Consider the following 16,014-nt stretch of genomic DNA (forward strand, 5'->3'; position numbering starts at 1 on the left):
CTCAGATGCTGCCTGATGTGCTGTGCTTTTCCAGCACCCCATTCTCGACAAAATATCTAATGTCAGATCTGCTGCAATAGCCATAGTATTTATGACTGATAAAGTTAAGTTTCCATTTGATGTCAAGCCTACAGCCTGACAAATGTAATGTCATTCAATGTGAGATAAGATGAAGGAACTCTCAATTTGCAAATGGTCACTGTCAGGCTCATCTGACTTGAATGTCATTTGCCACTTTTCAAACTGGATTTGGCTGTTGTCCAGGATCTGCTGCACATGGGCAGAAATTGCTTCGTTAACTGAGAATTTGTTTAATGCTATGCAATGATCAATATACAGTTTTCTTTCAGACTTCATGATGAAGGGAAGTCATTGAAGGAGATATTTGGGGCTTGGATTCTGTTAGAGTGTATCCTGCTGTAATGTTGTGAGGCCATAATGGGTCTATCTACTCTGCCCATGATTTTGAACAAGTCTATTAAATTTTCTCTCAACCCCCCCAAAGAAAATAGTCCTGGCTTCTCCAATCTTTCCCTCAGAATTGAAGATTGTAATTCTCGTCAATCTTTTCTGCATTTTGTTTAATGCTTTCAAATCCTTACAAAAGTGGACAGAGTATTCCAGCTGAGGCCAATGCAGTGTTTCATACAGCTTTACCATAGTTTGTTTGTTTTTGTACACTACAGCAATAAAATTCCTAATCTTGCATTAACCACACTCTCAACCTGTCCTGCCAGCTTCAATGATTAATGCACATATATCCCAAAGTCTTTCATATCCTGAACCCATTTTTGAATTTTAGTCTTTATTTTACATTGTTTCTCCACATTTTACCAAAATAAATCACTTCTTCTCTGTTAAAATTCATCTACAATTTGACTATACATTCCACAATCTCTTTTTTTGAAATTTAATATGTTCTTCACCAATTATAATGCTTCCAAGTTATGAGTGATCCTCTAATTTTGAAATTACTGTGGTATGTTACTTGCCACAGTATTTCTAGCGGCTGACCTACTTTTGCAGCCACTGTGTTTATGTGGTGAGTCCAGATGAGGTTTCTGGTCAATGGTAATTCCCAGGATGTTGATAGTGAGGATTCAGTGATGATAACACCCTTGGTATCAAGGGATGGTTGTTAGATTGTCTCTTATTGGAGATGGTCATTGTTTGGTATTTGTGTGGTGAATATGTTACTTGTCACTTGTCAGTTCAAGCCTGGATATTGTCCAGACCTTGTGTAATTGAACATGGACTACTTCAGTATCTGAGGAGTTGCGAATGGTACAATCATCAGCAAATATCCCCATTTCTGATGTTGTGTTGGAGGGAAAGTCATTGATGATGCAGCTGAAGTTGTTTAGGCCTAGGACACTACCCTGAGGAATTCCAATAGAGGTGTCCTGGAGCTGAGATGACTGACTTCCAACCAATATAACCATCTTCCTATGTGCCAGGCATGACACTAGCTGAGAGACAGAGGTGGGTAATGGTGATAGGTTGGAGAGAAGGGTGGAGCGGATAGGTGGGAAGGAAGATGGACAGGTAGGACAAATCATGAGGGTTATACTGATTTGCAAGGTTGGAACTGAGATAAGGTGGAGGGAGAGTTTGCCCCGATACCCATTGATTTCAGTTTTGCTAGGGCTCTTTGATGCCACATGCGGTCAAATGCAGCCAAGGGCTGTCACTCTAACCTCCCCTCTGGAATTCAGCTCTTTTGTCTATGATTGAACCAAAGCTGTAATGAGGTCAGGCGCTGAGTGGCCCTGACAGAACCCAAACTGGGCATCACCGAGCAGGTTGTTGCTGAGCCGGTGCTGCTTGATAGCACTGTTGGTGATACCGTCCATCACTTTACTGATGATTGAGAGTAGACTGATGGGGTGGTAATTGGTCAGGTTGGATTTCCTCTGCTTTTTATGAACAGGGCATACTTGGACAATTTTCCACACTCTCAGCTAGATGCCAATGATGTATATGTGCAGGAATAACTTGGCTGGGGCAGTAACAAGTTCTGGAGCACAGGTCTTCAGTACTATTGCTGGCGTGTTGTCAGGGTCCATAGCCTTTGCAGGATACAGTGTCTCCAACCATTTCTTGATATCACTTGAATGAATTGAATTGGCTGACGTCTGGTAACTGTGATGCTGGGACCACTGGAGAAGATGGATCTTCTGGCTGAAGATTGCTGTAAATGCTTCAGCCTTATCTTTTGTACTAATGTGTTGGCCTCTTCCATCATTAAGATTGTCAGCATTTGTGAAGCCTCTTATTCCAGTGAGTTTTTCTATTGTCTCCCACCATTCATGACTGGATGTGGCAGGACTGCTGAGCTTAGATCTGATCTGTTGGTTGTGGGATTGTTTAGCTCTATCTACCACTTGCTGCTCGTGCTGTTTGGCATGCAAGTAGTCCTGTTTGGTAGCTTCACTATGTTGACACCTCATCTTCAGGTGTGCCTGGTGCTGCTCCTGGCATGCACTCCTTCACTTAACCATTGATCGAGGATTGATCCCCTGCAGGAATTATAGTTATTGAGCTGTACAGCATGGATGTAGACCCTACGGTCCTACTCATCTATACCAACTAGATATCCTAAATTAATCTGATCCCATTTGCCAGCGTTTACCCTATATCCCTCTAAACCCTTCATATTCATACACCCATCCAGATGCCTTTTAAGTATTGTAATTGTACCAGCCTCCACTACTTCCTCTGGCTGCTCATTCCATACATGCACCACCTACTGTGTGAAAAAGTTGTCCCTTAGGTACCTTTTAAATTTTTCCCCTCTCACCTTAAATCTAGTTTTGAATTCTAGTTTTGGACTCCCCTACCCTGGGGAAAAGAACTTGGCTATTCATGCCCCTCATGATTTTAAGAACTTCTGTAAGGTCACCCCTCAGCCTCTGACACTCCAGGGAAAATAGCCCCAGCCTATTCAGCCTCTCCCTATCGCTCAAACCCTCCAATCTGGCAACATCTTTGTAAATCTTTTCTAAACCCTTTCAAGTTTACAACACCCTTCCTTATAGCAGTGAGACCAGAATTGCATACAGTATTCCAACAGTGGCTGAACCAATGTCCTGTACAGCCGCAACATAACCTTCCAACTCCTGTACTCAATGCAATGACCAATAAAGGACAGCATTCCAAACGCCGCCTTCATCACCCTATCTACCTGCAACTCCACCTTCAGGAGCAATGAACCTGCACTCCAAGGTCTCTTTGTTCAGCAACACTCCCTAAGACCTTACCATTAAGTGTATAAGTCCTGCTCTGATTTGCTTTTCCAAAATGCAGCACCTCACATTTATCTGAATTAAACTCCATCTGCCGCTTCTCAGCTCATTGGCCCATCTGATCAAGATCCTGTTGTACACTGAGGTAATCTTTGCTGTCCACTACACCTCCAATTTTGGTGTCATTTGCAAACTGACTAACTATTCCTCCTATGTTCACAACCAAGTAATTTATATAAATGACGAAAAGCAGTGGACCCAGCACCAATCCTTGTAGCATACTGTTGGTCACAGACCTCTATTCTGAATAGCAACCCTCCACCACCACCATCTGTCTCCTACCTTCGAACCAATTCTGAATCCAAATAGCTAGTTCTCCCTATATTCCATGTGATCTAACTTGTAAACCAGTCTGTCATGAGGAACCTTGTCGAAAGCCTTACTGAAGTCAATGTAGATCACGTCCACCGTTGTGCCTTCATTAGTCCTCTTCATTATTTCTTCAAAACACTCAGTCAAGATAGTGAGACACAATCTTCCACGCACAAAGCCATGTTGGCTATACCTAATCGGTCCTAGCCTTTCCAAATACATGCAAATCCAGTCCCTTACGATCCTCTCCAATAACTTGCCCACCACTGATATCAGGCGCACTGGTCTATAGTTCCCTGGCTTGTCCTTACCACCTTTTTTAAATAGTGGCACCACATTAGCTAACCTCCAGTCTTCCAGCGCCTCACCTGTGATACAAATATCTCAGCAAGGGGCCCAGCAATCACTTCCCTAGCTTCCCACAGATTTCTCAGTAGACTGATCGGGTCCCAGGGATTTATCCACCTTCATACATTTTAAGATGACCAGCACTTCCTCCTCTGTCATTTGGACATTTTTCAAGATGTCGTGATTTATTTCCCCAAGTTCTTTAGCTTCCATATCCTTCTCAACAGTAAACACGGATGCAAAATACTTGTTTAGTATCTCCCCAATTTCCTGCAGTTCCACACATAGGCAGCCTTGCTGATCTTTACGGGGCCCAATTCTCTCCCTAGTTACCCTTTGACCTTAATGTATTTGTAGAATAGCCAGGGCCTTGAAGTTACAGATTGTGCTGGCGTACAATTCTGCAGCTGTTGATGGCTCACATCACCTTGTGGATACCCAATCTTGAGTTGCTAGCTCTATTTGAAGTCTGTCCCATTTAGCACAGCAATAATGCCAAACAACACAATGGAGGGTTTTCTCAATGTGAAGGCAGGAATTTGTCTCCACAAGGACTGTACGGTGGTCACTCATACCAATACTGTCATGGACAGATGAATCTGCAGCTAGCAGATTGGTAAGGATGAGATCAAGTATGTTTTCCCTCTTATTGGTTCCCTCAGTAATTGTTGCAGACCCAGTCTCGCAGCTATGTCCTTTATGACCCAACCCCCTACTTGATCAAAGTTACAAATCACACACCACCAGGTTATAGTCCAACAGGTTTAATTGGAAGCACACTAGCTTTCAGAGCGACGCTCCTTCATCAGGTGATTGTGGAGGGCTCGAACGTAACACAGAATTTATAGCAAAAATTTGCAGTGTGATGTAACTGAAATTATACATTGAAGAATTGATTGTCTGTTAAGCCTTTCATCTGTTAGAATACAGTGATAGTTTCACTTCTTTCATGTGTAAATCACAAAACCCTTTTTTTTAAAGTTGCATTCTCGGTTAGCTGTGGGCGGCACGGTGGCACAGTGGTTAGCACTGCTGCCTCACAGTGCCGGAGACCCGGGTTCAATTCCTGCCTCAGGCGACTGACTGTGTGGAGTTTGCACATTCTCCCCGTGTCTGCGTGGGTTTCCTCCGGGTGGTGTGTGTGTATATATGTAGTGAGTGCAGAATGTCTTAAGTCTGTGAGGGGGTGCATGTGTGAGTGTGTGTATCTATAAGGGTGTGTGTGGGTGTCTGTGTGCACGTCTGTGTGTACCTGAGTATGTGAGAGTGTGTGTGTGTAGGAATATCTATGTGTGTGTGTAGTGCAATGCTGATCACCTGTAATGTGACATGAACCCAAGGTCCCGGTTGAGGCCCTCCCTATGGGTACCGAACTTAGCTATCAGCCTCTGCTCGGCCACTTTCCTCTGCTGCCTGTCCCGAAGTCCACCTTGGAGGATGGTCGCCCTGCTTGATCAGTAGTGCTGCTGCCGAGCCACTCTTTGTAGTGATTTTTGAAATTCACCTACAGTGTTTCCTCCAAGTGTTGTTCAACCTGGAGGACTACTGATTCATCAGCTGAGGGAGAATGGTATGTGGTAACTGACAGGAGGTTTCCTTGCCTATGTTCTTCTTAATGTCATGAGGTCTGAAATCGATGTTGAGGACTCCCCAGGCAACTCCCTCCCAACTGTGTATCTTTGTGCTGTCACCTCTGTTAGCTCTGTCTTCTAGTGGGATGGAACGTATCCAAGGATGGTGATAATGGTGAGTGGGACATTACCTTTCAGGATATGATTCTGTGCAGATGACTATGTCAGGCTGCTGCTTTGACTGGTCTGTGAGATAGCTCTTCCAATTTTGGCATTGGTCCTCAGATGTTAGTAAGGAGGACTTTGCAGGGTCAAGAGGGCTGTTGCCATTTCTGGTGCTTAAGTTGTTGCCAGGTGGTTTGTCCAGTTTCATTTCTTCTATGTTGAGATTTTGTAGCAATTGATACACAGAGTGGCTTGCTCGGCCAGTAGCAGAGGGCAGATCAGAGGCAATCACATTACTGTGGGTCTGGAGGCACATGTAGGCCAGATGGCTGATTTTCTTTCCTGAAAGACATTAGTGATGGTCATCAGTAGATTCTTAATTCCAGACATTTTTATTGAATTGAATCCTGATCCCTTCAACATTAGCCATGTTTCTGGATCAAAAGTCTAGTGATAATACCTCGAGGTCATTGCCTCCCTTGAGAGTAGGCCATTTAGGCCTGAGATGAAGAGAAATTTCTTCACCCAGAAAGTGGTGAGGCTGTGGAATTTTCTACCACAGAAAAGGTTTGTGGCCATAATTTTGAATGTTCTCAGGAAGGAGTTAGGTTCTTAGGTCTCAAGGGATCAAAGGATATGGGAGAAAGTTGGGATAGTGTACTGAATCATATTGAGTGGTGGAGCAGGCTAGAAGGGCTGACTGACCTGCTACTGCTCCTATTTCCTCAGTTTCCAACATTGCAATGCTGCTGGAAGGACACTTTATGTATTCAGACAGGGCACAAAATGGACCATGCTGCATCCAAGGGCTGCCAGCCCATTCTCAGTGCCCATCCATTCCATGCCCACTTGCAAACCCACAGCATTCTCCTTGCCTCACTTTGCTTTCTTTGTATTTTGCCTCGAGGAGAAAGTGAGGTCTGCAGACGCTGGAGATCAAAGCTGAAACTTTATTGCTGGAACAGCACAGCAGGTCAGGCAGCATCTAGGGAACAGAAGATTCGACGTTTCGGGCACATGCCTTGTATTTTGCCTCCTCAGCCTAAGATACCAGACTCTCAGTACATCTGTCTTGCCTTGCAGACATCAACTCAGGAAGCCTGTCAAAGTAGTCAGCAGTCCTCAGTCAAGGGAGATAGCCTTTAATCAGGAGGTCATGGCACAGGAAGTCAAGGGTAGTCTCTGATACCAGTCCAGGCATTTGCACAGGGTCCATCAGTCACTTGGGGCATTGAGGGACTTTGCTTACAAATTTGTTGTGTGCAGCAGTTTGTCAAATTTTTTTTGAAGTTCATGCACACCGCATTAACGATTTTACCTTCACGTATCTTCTCGATTACCGTGTAAAAAATCTCCAGCTGGTTAGTTTGAGATTTGCCTTTAATAGCTCCATGGCAGCTTTCTTCCGTTAATTTTCATTTGACCAAATGACTATTTATTCTGTTGTACATCATTGGTTTAAAATATTCTGTGGTTAAACTGGCTGAACTGTGATTGCGGGTTTCATTTTTTCAACTTATTTTTGAAATAAGGGTCTAGCATTTCCAATTCTTCAGTCCGCGAGCACCTTCTGTGAGTTGAAGGAGGATTGGAAAATTATGGATGGTGCCTCCTCAATTTCACCCTCACAGCCCTTCTTATCTTGCATTTGTTCCATTTGATGCTGGTGTCTTATCAATTCTTAGTATAGATAGCCTACCCAATACTTCTTTATTATCAATTTTAAACACATACTGTGTCTAAGCTACTTCCTCTTTCACGCTTTCTGTTTCGATAGCATTTTTTTTCTCGATAAAGACACATACCAAGTATTAACATAATATTTCAGCCATGCACCCCGTCTCTGCATGTAAATCTTGTTCTTGTCCCTATTAGCTCTACCTATCTTTTTTGTTACCATTTTACAATTTACAGATTCTCCACATTGTTAATAATTAGTGAAAACTTTTTGCTCACTTTTTGTTGCAAGGCTTTTCTCCCACTCCATATGCTTTTCTTAATTCTTTCTTGCAGTTTGCTTTGATCACTTACGCTGAGTCTGATTCTCCATTTTATTAACCAACATCTGTCATAAGTGCACACTTTTGCTTCAACCCGCAAATGGTCATACATGACATCCTTTGTACCTATGATTGTGGTGCACTATCCTTCTGCTACATACTCCAGTTCAGTTGGATAGCTCTAATGACCTCCATAAACCTCTTAGTTTCTCCAATTCGTTCTCCCTAAAGCCCATCTCTAGCTAAGACTTTTATTCAGCTCTCCTCATTTGTAATGTTTTTACTTGGTTTAATTTCTTCATTTTAGTCTGATTACACTTCTGTGAAGTACCTTTTGGATATTTTCCTTCAGAAAAGGTATTAAGTAAATGAAATTGATTCTTGCTGATCTGGATGCTATCACCCTATTAATGCTGTCAGGGACAATGACATCTGATCAGCAATCCTGTGTTTCTGCTGTTCACAGGTCAGGGGTAATCAGTGTCCAAAGATGGCTACAAAGTTATGTGTCCCTGTGCTTAAGAGTTTTAATGTGGATTGATGAACAAAAGCAATATTGACTCCCAGCCAAAGCTATCCTAAGATATAGGAAAAGCCATGAATGTCTTATATATATATATATATATATATTAGTAGTTAAGCTTTGTTCTTTGTATTGAAATTGTTTAATATTGAAGTGAAGGTTCACTTTCTGGCCCATGATAATTTAGGCATGGATGTTAAATCTCCAACTGTTTGTGACAAAAAATTACAAGTTACAGCAGTTACAAGTAGAACTTTCAAACCTGATTGCATTGCTTTCTTCACGGCCTGCAGGATATTGTGGTCACAGAATATTGTCACATGCTTGGCAAATGAGGCGATGAGCTCTTTCATAATAGTGAGGAGGAAGGGTTTTACATAGGGGATAAACCAACCATGGTCAGCCAACGATGTTAAGGATAGTATCAAACTGAACCAAAAACATATGCCAAAGATTAATGTTAAACTCGAAGATTGGGAAAGTTTTTTAAAAAAAATAAAATAACCTAATTGCAAATAAAGACAGAGAAAATAAATTTTGAAGGTAAATAGCAAACAATATCAAAACAGACAGCATGAGATTTTCAAATATATAAAAAGGAGGAGAGGCCAAAATGAACATAAGACCCTGAGGGAATGAGGGTGGGGAAATAATAATGGGGAACCAGAAAATGGGAGGGCATTTTAATAAATACTTTGCATCAGACGGCACATTAGAAGACACTAATAGCATTTGAAAAATAATACATAATCAAGGGCAAAAATGGGAGAGGAAGTAAATAACCTGTCATTAAAGAAAAAGTGCTAGGGTAAATTATGGGACTAAAAAAACCAATAAGTCCTTTAAAACAAGTTTGAGAACGCTGGGACTATACTCAATGGAGTTTAGAAGGATGAGGGGGGGATCTGATTGAAACTTACAGAGTACTGAACAGCCTGGACGGAGTGGGTGTTGGGAACGTTTTTCATCAGCAGGAGGTATGAGGATCTGAGGGCACAGCCTTAGAGTAAAGAGAAGGCCCTTTAGAATGGAGATAAGGAGAAACTCTTCAGCTGGAGAGTGGTGAATCTGTGGAATTAATTGCCACAGAGAGCTGTGGAGGCTAGATCATTGAGTATATTTAAGACAGAGGTAGATAAGTTCTTGATTGCCAAGGAGATCAAAGATTATGGGGAGAAAGTGGGAAAATGGTGTTGAAAAGCCTATCAGCCATGATCAAATGGCAGAGTAAACTTGATGGGCCGAATGGTCTACTTTCTGCTCTTATGATCTTAAAGGATGGGGATTTCAAGACGAGGGGCATATTTTTAAGATGAGAGGGGAGAGTTTTAAAAAAGACACGAAGGGCAAATTCTTTACACAGAGAGTGGTTTGCATGTGGAATAAATTTCTTGAGAAAGTGGTGGGTGTGGGCACAGTTACAATGTTTAAAACACATTTGGATAAGTACATGAATGGGAAAGGTTTGGAAGGATTATGAGCCAGGAGCAGGCAAGTGGAACTAGTTTGGTTTGGGATTATGCTCGGCATGTGCTGGTTTGACCGAAGGGTCTGTTTCTGTGCTATATGACTCTGTAAGACAAAAACAATAGCTACAGGCCAGTAAGCTCAATGTCTGTTATTGGAAAAATCTTACAGTCTATTATTAAAGATGTATGGCAAGTATTTAGAAATACATAATATGATCAAGTCGAGTCAGCATGGATTTATGAAGAGGAATTCAGGCCTGTCAAATTTATTTGAATTATTTTAGTGAACAACAAGAAGAATAGATAAAGGGAACCAGTCAATATAATAGATTTGAATTCCAAAAAACATTTGAAATGGTACCACACAAAAGGCTACTTGATAAGTTATACCAATGGTGTTGCAGGTAGGGTATTAGCATGGTTAGAGGATTGGTTAACTAATGGAAAATTAGGAAGGGGGAAATGATTTTCAGGATGGCAACTATACCTAGTGGAAAGTCACAGAGATCATTGTTGAGGCCATAGTTATTTACAATTTACATTCATGACTTGGATGACAGCTGAATTTGCTATCACCAAACTTGCAGATGACACAAAAATATGTGAAAAGCAAGTGATAAGGATGACACAGAGGGAGTGCAAAGGGATATAGGCAGGTTAACTGAGTAGGTAAAAAACTTGACACATGGAATATAATGTGACAAATCATGAAATAATGGACTTTGGTTGTAAGAATGGAAGAGCTGAAAATTACTTAAATAGGGAAAGCTACAAAACAGAGGGATGTGAGAGTCCTTGTCTATAAATCATGAAAAGCTAGTATACATGTTGGGTGGTGTTATGGATCAGGCCAGACTCCCTCAAAACATTTCAAGAAAGTGGCTCAGACCCTAACTTTGCTAGTTGTTTTAAGCAGGTAGATATTCCAAGAGGGATGTGGGATGTAGCTGGTCAAACTACTAGTGGGATGTAGCTGGTCTAGCTGGTCAAACTACTAGTGGGATGTAGCTGGTCAAACAAAACAGAATTTATTTACAAGATTACCGAATGAAACACAATCAAAAGAGAATAGAATGCCAAATAACTTAATCTATCCAAAAACCCAACAGATCATCCCAGTATAATGATGCTGTTCCAATACTTGCAACAATCCCCATAAACACCCTTTGGCATAAAAGACAAAATCAAACATAGGGTCTTACAGGAGGTAAATCAGAGAGGGGAGGATCAGCCTGGACCTGCTTCTTTGGGTCCAGCAGCTTTTACAACACCACTGCTAAAAACCAAACCAAACCAGAGAAAAGCTGAGCTGGGAGAACTGGCCACTCCCCTTTCATTGTACTTTTTTAAAATTTAAAAGTCTTTTGTCTGAGGCAATATCTGTTGTCTATAATCAAATTGTCTCTAAAACCCTTCAACTTAGACTTTTCGGAGTCTGTGTCTTTTACAACCTCCCTGATTAAAAAAGAAATAAGGGCAATGTAACCTTGTTAAAAGAGCAGCTTTGTCACAGTGGGTAGTCAGGAAGTTATTTTCTGTACTCTCCCATTCCTGCTCTTCGGTCCTGCTTTTGAATATATGGCTGTATTTAAATCGTACTGCATAGTAGACTGATGTCTGGTGATCTGTCTCAATGATATACAACTGTTTGCAGTCTTTGCCAATAAGAAAATATATCCCAGCTGCCTAAATTTTTAGACCAACGAGATCTATGCTAGGCTGAGACAATATTTCGATTTTAAGTCTGAGCTGATCATCCAAAATCAAATTTCACTAACAAGGCACATTCTGGGAAGAGATAACTTGGTTCTGTGAAGATGCCATCATTATTTCATGTATTGTGAAGAGGTTATTGTTATGATATAACCATTATGAATCATAATTCTTTTAATTATAAAATAAGATTTGACAATTTGTTTTTTTTTAAACAGATTGTCTTGGAATTTGATTACTTTAATATTCGACCATTTATAGCCTGCCTTCGTGATCATCTGTCAGTTTTTGAAGGTTCAGATTCTGATTTAAGAGTCATAAGAAGGCGAAGTTGTGGTAAACTAGCTCCAGCAGCAATCTCTTCTGAATTTAAAATACTTCTTGCATTTTTTACTGACGACTCAAAACAAGCCAAGGGATTCAGTGCTAAGTATCGATTTAGTAAATATTTTGTTCCAAATATCATTGTATGTTTTTCTGAATTACATGGAAAAATGTTTAAACTCATTCTTTTGTCAGTTGCTTAATTTCTCTCTGCTTTTATTTTCAAGTTCATTGTGCAACAACATTGATGACTTCAGCTAGAAATTACAAAGGTAAAATTGATCATCGAGGTCCTGGCTCCAGTTTTGAACAATCAAATTGTATTTGGCTCATCCAAGCCCATTGGGGACATAAGGTATACATATATAATATTGAAGAAGAAAGGCAATATATTTTTCAAGAAAATTTCAAATTCAGTTCATATTTTGTCATTTATTGTTCTTCTGTAATTTATGATCCATCATTCATTCCCTGAAAGGACATAAAATCATTAACAACTTTTGATAAGTTACTGAATAAAGGGTAGAAAGTGTAGGTGGATATTACCAACATCCTGAAGGTTACCATTGACCAGACTGGGCTGAAATTGAAATAATCCAGCTATTTAAATATTGTGGTTACAAGAGCAGGTCAGAGGCTATGAACTCTGCACTAACTCATCTCATGACTCCCACAGTGCTATTAAGGCATTCCAGTATTTAGACCCATTAATAGTGAGGGACAGCATTACAATTCCACATCAGAATGGTGACTTTGGGGCATATCTTGTGAGCTGTGCTGCCTTTGTACTTCTGGATGGTAGTGGTTTTGGGGCTTGGGAGGTGCTGAGTTTCTGTGTGCATCTTCTTGCTGGTACACTCTGCTGGCAATGTGATTCACTGGTGGAGGGAGTAAATGTCTAACATGACTCCCAAAGCCCATCTACCATCTAAAAGACACAGTCACCCACATCACCAAAGAATAGAGCAAGAAAACGGAGCTATTATAAAACCTCTTTCAACGAGCAAGCACGAGCATAATGAACCAAGTGGCTCCTTCTATGCTACATGATTTTGTAGTTTTGTGATAGCTCTGTATAAATTTCTCAGGGCAGCATCCTTCACTTGGCTATCTTCAGTTGATTCATCAACCACCATTTCTCCAAAACAGAAGTAGGGTTGTTCACTGATGACTTAAGTGTAAAGCCTTATTTGCAATTCTCCAAGTAATGGTGCAGTGCACCCTGTAAGATGTGGAGACCATTCAAGCTTGGATTGTTAGATGGCTAATAGCATTTCATCGAATCATAGAATCCCTACAGTGCAGAAGCAGGCCATTTGACCCATCGAATCCACACCGGCTCTCTGAAGAGCATCCCACCCAGACATATCCCCTTACCCTACCTTCATAACTTTGCATTTCCCATGGCTAATCCAACCAGCCTACACAACACTGGACACTATGGGCAATTTAGCATGGCTAATCCACCTAACTTGTGTATCTGTGGGAGGAAACCAGAGCACCCACAAAAACCCATGCAGACACAGGGAGAATGTGCAAACTCCACACAGATGGTCACCCAAAGGTGAAATCTAAACCAGATACCTAGTGTGTGAGGCAGCAGTGCTAATCACTGAGCCTTTGTACAAAACAATTACCAGCCAACAACTTTCTCCAACAAGAGAAAAGCTAACCATCCCACCTTGGCATTCAGTGGTATTATCAATACAATTTCTCCAGCATCAACATCCTGGGCACTACCGATTGACCATAAACTCAGCTGGACCAGCTATGTTCATGCCTTGACTACGAGACAAGGTCAAATACTTGATATGCTGTGGCGCTGTACACATCTTGTATCTTCTAGGTTAGAAAGTACGATGAAGAAGATAGAGAAGCAGATTTGAGACAAGTAACTAAGAAGAGTATGAAAAGTGATAATGGGACCCTTTACTAGTCTTGTAAATTGGGAAAGGATCGTGTAAAGGGCAGAGAGGAGGAAGAATTTTTGAAGGGTGTTCAAGAAAATTTTCTAGATTGGTTTGCTTTCAATGAGGAAGGAGACGATGAATGTAGTAGGTTCAAGTGGGGAATATCACATCAACAGGATAAGGACAAGGAGCAACCAAGAATGGAAATATTTACCTGGAAAAGGGATCATTTCAGTCAGCTGAGGAAATGGATGTGAGTAAGTTGGTGCAGGAAGTGATTCTGGTGTGGTCTAGGTATTTTCCCAGGTGCAAGGAAGGGACAACAAAAGCTAGAGCCTAGATGAGCAAGAAGTTAAAGAGTGACATATGGCAGGAAAATGATATATGGTAGATGTCAGCTTGGTAATACAATGCAGACTGTAAAACGTATAGAGAAAAATCTGAAAAAAAGATAATAAAAGGCATAGTACTAAAATAGATAGGTTTCCAGTATTTAAAGTTGGTACAAAGTTTGAGTACTGTTGGTAAACAACAGCTATTGTTAGGTCAATTATTAATTTATACTTTGAGATCGATAGGTACTAAATGATATGGGTTGGAGGAGAGTTCAAAAGTTTTGTCATAAATAAGTCATGATTTCATTAAGGTGAAACAGACATAAGGGACTAAATGGCATCTTCCTGCTCCTGTGTTTCTATATTGACAGTAAAAGGATTGTCAGAGGAAAAGTGAGAACTATTAAAGGTCAAAACAGGGATTTTTGGTGAAGGCAGAAAATATGACTTTATCCAATGTATGGGGATCCTGGATCAGCATTTTTAGAAAAACAATGTCGAGATAGTAGTAGAAAGCTTGACGTGACTTAGATTCTATGCATCACCTAATTTGGATGGAATGCCGCCGAAGTTGCTGAGGGATGTAATGGTAGAAATTGCAGAGATGCAGGTCACAATCTTTCATCCTCCTTTAACAATGCAGGCCAGCATCAGAGGACTAAAAGAAAAGGAAAGAGTTACATTTATATAGAACATTTCACTGCCATTTCAGAGTGCTTTAGAGCTAATTCAGTGCTTTTCAAGTGTAGGTTTTGTTGTTATATAGGAAACATAGGCGACAGTTGTGCGCAGCAAACTCTAACAAACGGCAATGGGATAATGACCAGATAATCAGTTTGTGATGTTGATTGTTGGATAAGTATTGGGCAGGGCATTGGGAAATAATTTCCCTACTTTCTCTGAAAAAGTGCTAGTGTTTTTGTTCCATCCATCTGAGAGGCCATACAGTTTAAAGTATCATCTGCAAGAGGACACGTTCAACAGTGTAGCAATCCCTCAACATTTCAGTGTCAATCTTGATTTTTCACTTTCAAGTCATGAATGGGATTTAAACACAAACTCTTCCAAATCAGAGACAATCATTCTACCAATATTCTTGGAAAATTAGGAAATAAGAGTTAGAAGGTCCTTTTAGTTGCATATTTTTTCTGAAAAGATATAAAAATGTTACTATTGTTGATGTTCTTTAACAGATACTTTTGAGGGTTACTGCACACAACCTTCAAGAATCTGACCAATGTGCAAAAGCATTTTTGCTTATTCGTGATGTCGCTGAAGGACCTCCTGTCTTCAAAGCAAAGATTTGTAAACCGACAATGGCATTTGTGGTGGACGGAAAGGCACTTATGGTTGAGTTCTATCATCCTGGGGCACCAAACCATCCTGGATTTACAGCTCAGTATGCTGCTGTTCATAACACAGGTAAACTAAAGCTCTTAGAATCTCGCTAACCTGAGTGTACACAACATCATGTTGTTGTCACAAGTGGAAAACATGGAGAGCCATTTTGATTTAATCAAGTGACCAAATACAGATTTATATAAATCAAAATGTTGCGAGTGCTGAAAGTATGAAGTGAAAACAAAACTCTGAAATATAAATCAAGCAACATCCAACGTTAATGTTTTAGAGCAATGGTCTTTCATTAAAGATTCTGTCGAGGGATCAACTACAGAATTACTAACTTGGTATCTGTAGGCACCTAAACAGAGCTGAGAACACCATTTTAAAACACCATCTTTAAAAGTGTTGGTGGTCTTCAAATTCCATATTATGTGAATTTTTGTCATCATTTTTAGATTGAGCATGGTACTGCTTTTTACAGAGATCAGCTCAGACTTGTTATTCTCAATCTAAACAGTCATTTTCCAGTGGCTCTTTGATCTACCTTAATGTGTTTGCTTGTTTGTGCTTCTACTGAGCCAAAACTGACATGGAAATGTGCATCCAATAACTAACACTGACTGCAAGAATATACAGTGGCACAGTGGTTAGCACTACTGCCTCACAGTGCCAGAGACCTGGGTTCAATTCCTGCC

At 40.6% G+C, this 16,014-nt stretch overlaps 1 protein-coding gene across 1 annotated transcript in view; it reads left to right on the forward strand.

Annotated features, from left to right (window-relative positions):
- Positions 1-16,014, forward strand: part of LOC122558118 (low choriolytic enzyme-like) — a 112,440-nt gene that overhangs the window by 87,906 nt on the left and 8,520 nt on the right. The window contains exons 9-11 of the mRNA XM_043706435.1: positions 11,625-11,742; positions 11,958-12,085; positions 15,169-15,397. Coding sequence (XP_043562370.1) covers positions 11,625-11,742; positions 11,958-12,085; positions 15,169-15,397 — 475 coding nt within the window. The remainder of the gene's footprint in view (positions 1-11,624; positions 11,743-11,957; positions 12,086-15,168; positions 15,398-16,014) is intronic.

The sequence above is a fragment of the Chiloscyllium plagiosum genome, chromosome 16 (genome assembly GCF_004010195.1).
Source record: "Chiloscyllium plagiosum isolate BGI_BamShark_2017 chromosome 16, ASM401019v2, whole genome shotgun sequence".
NCBI classification, from domain to species: Eukaryota; Metazoa; Chordata; class Chondrichthyes; order Orectolobiformes; family Hemiscylliidae; genus Chiloscyllium; species Chiloscyllium plagiosum.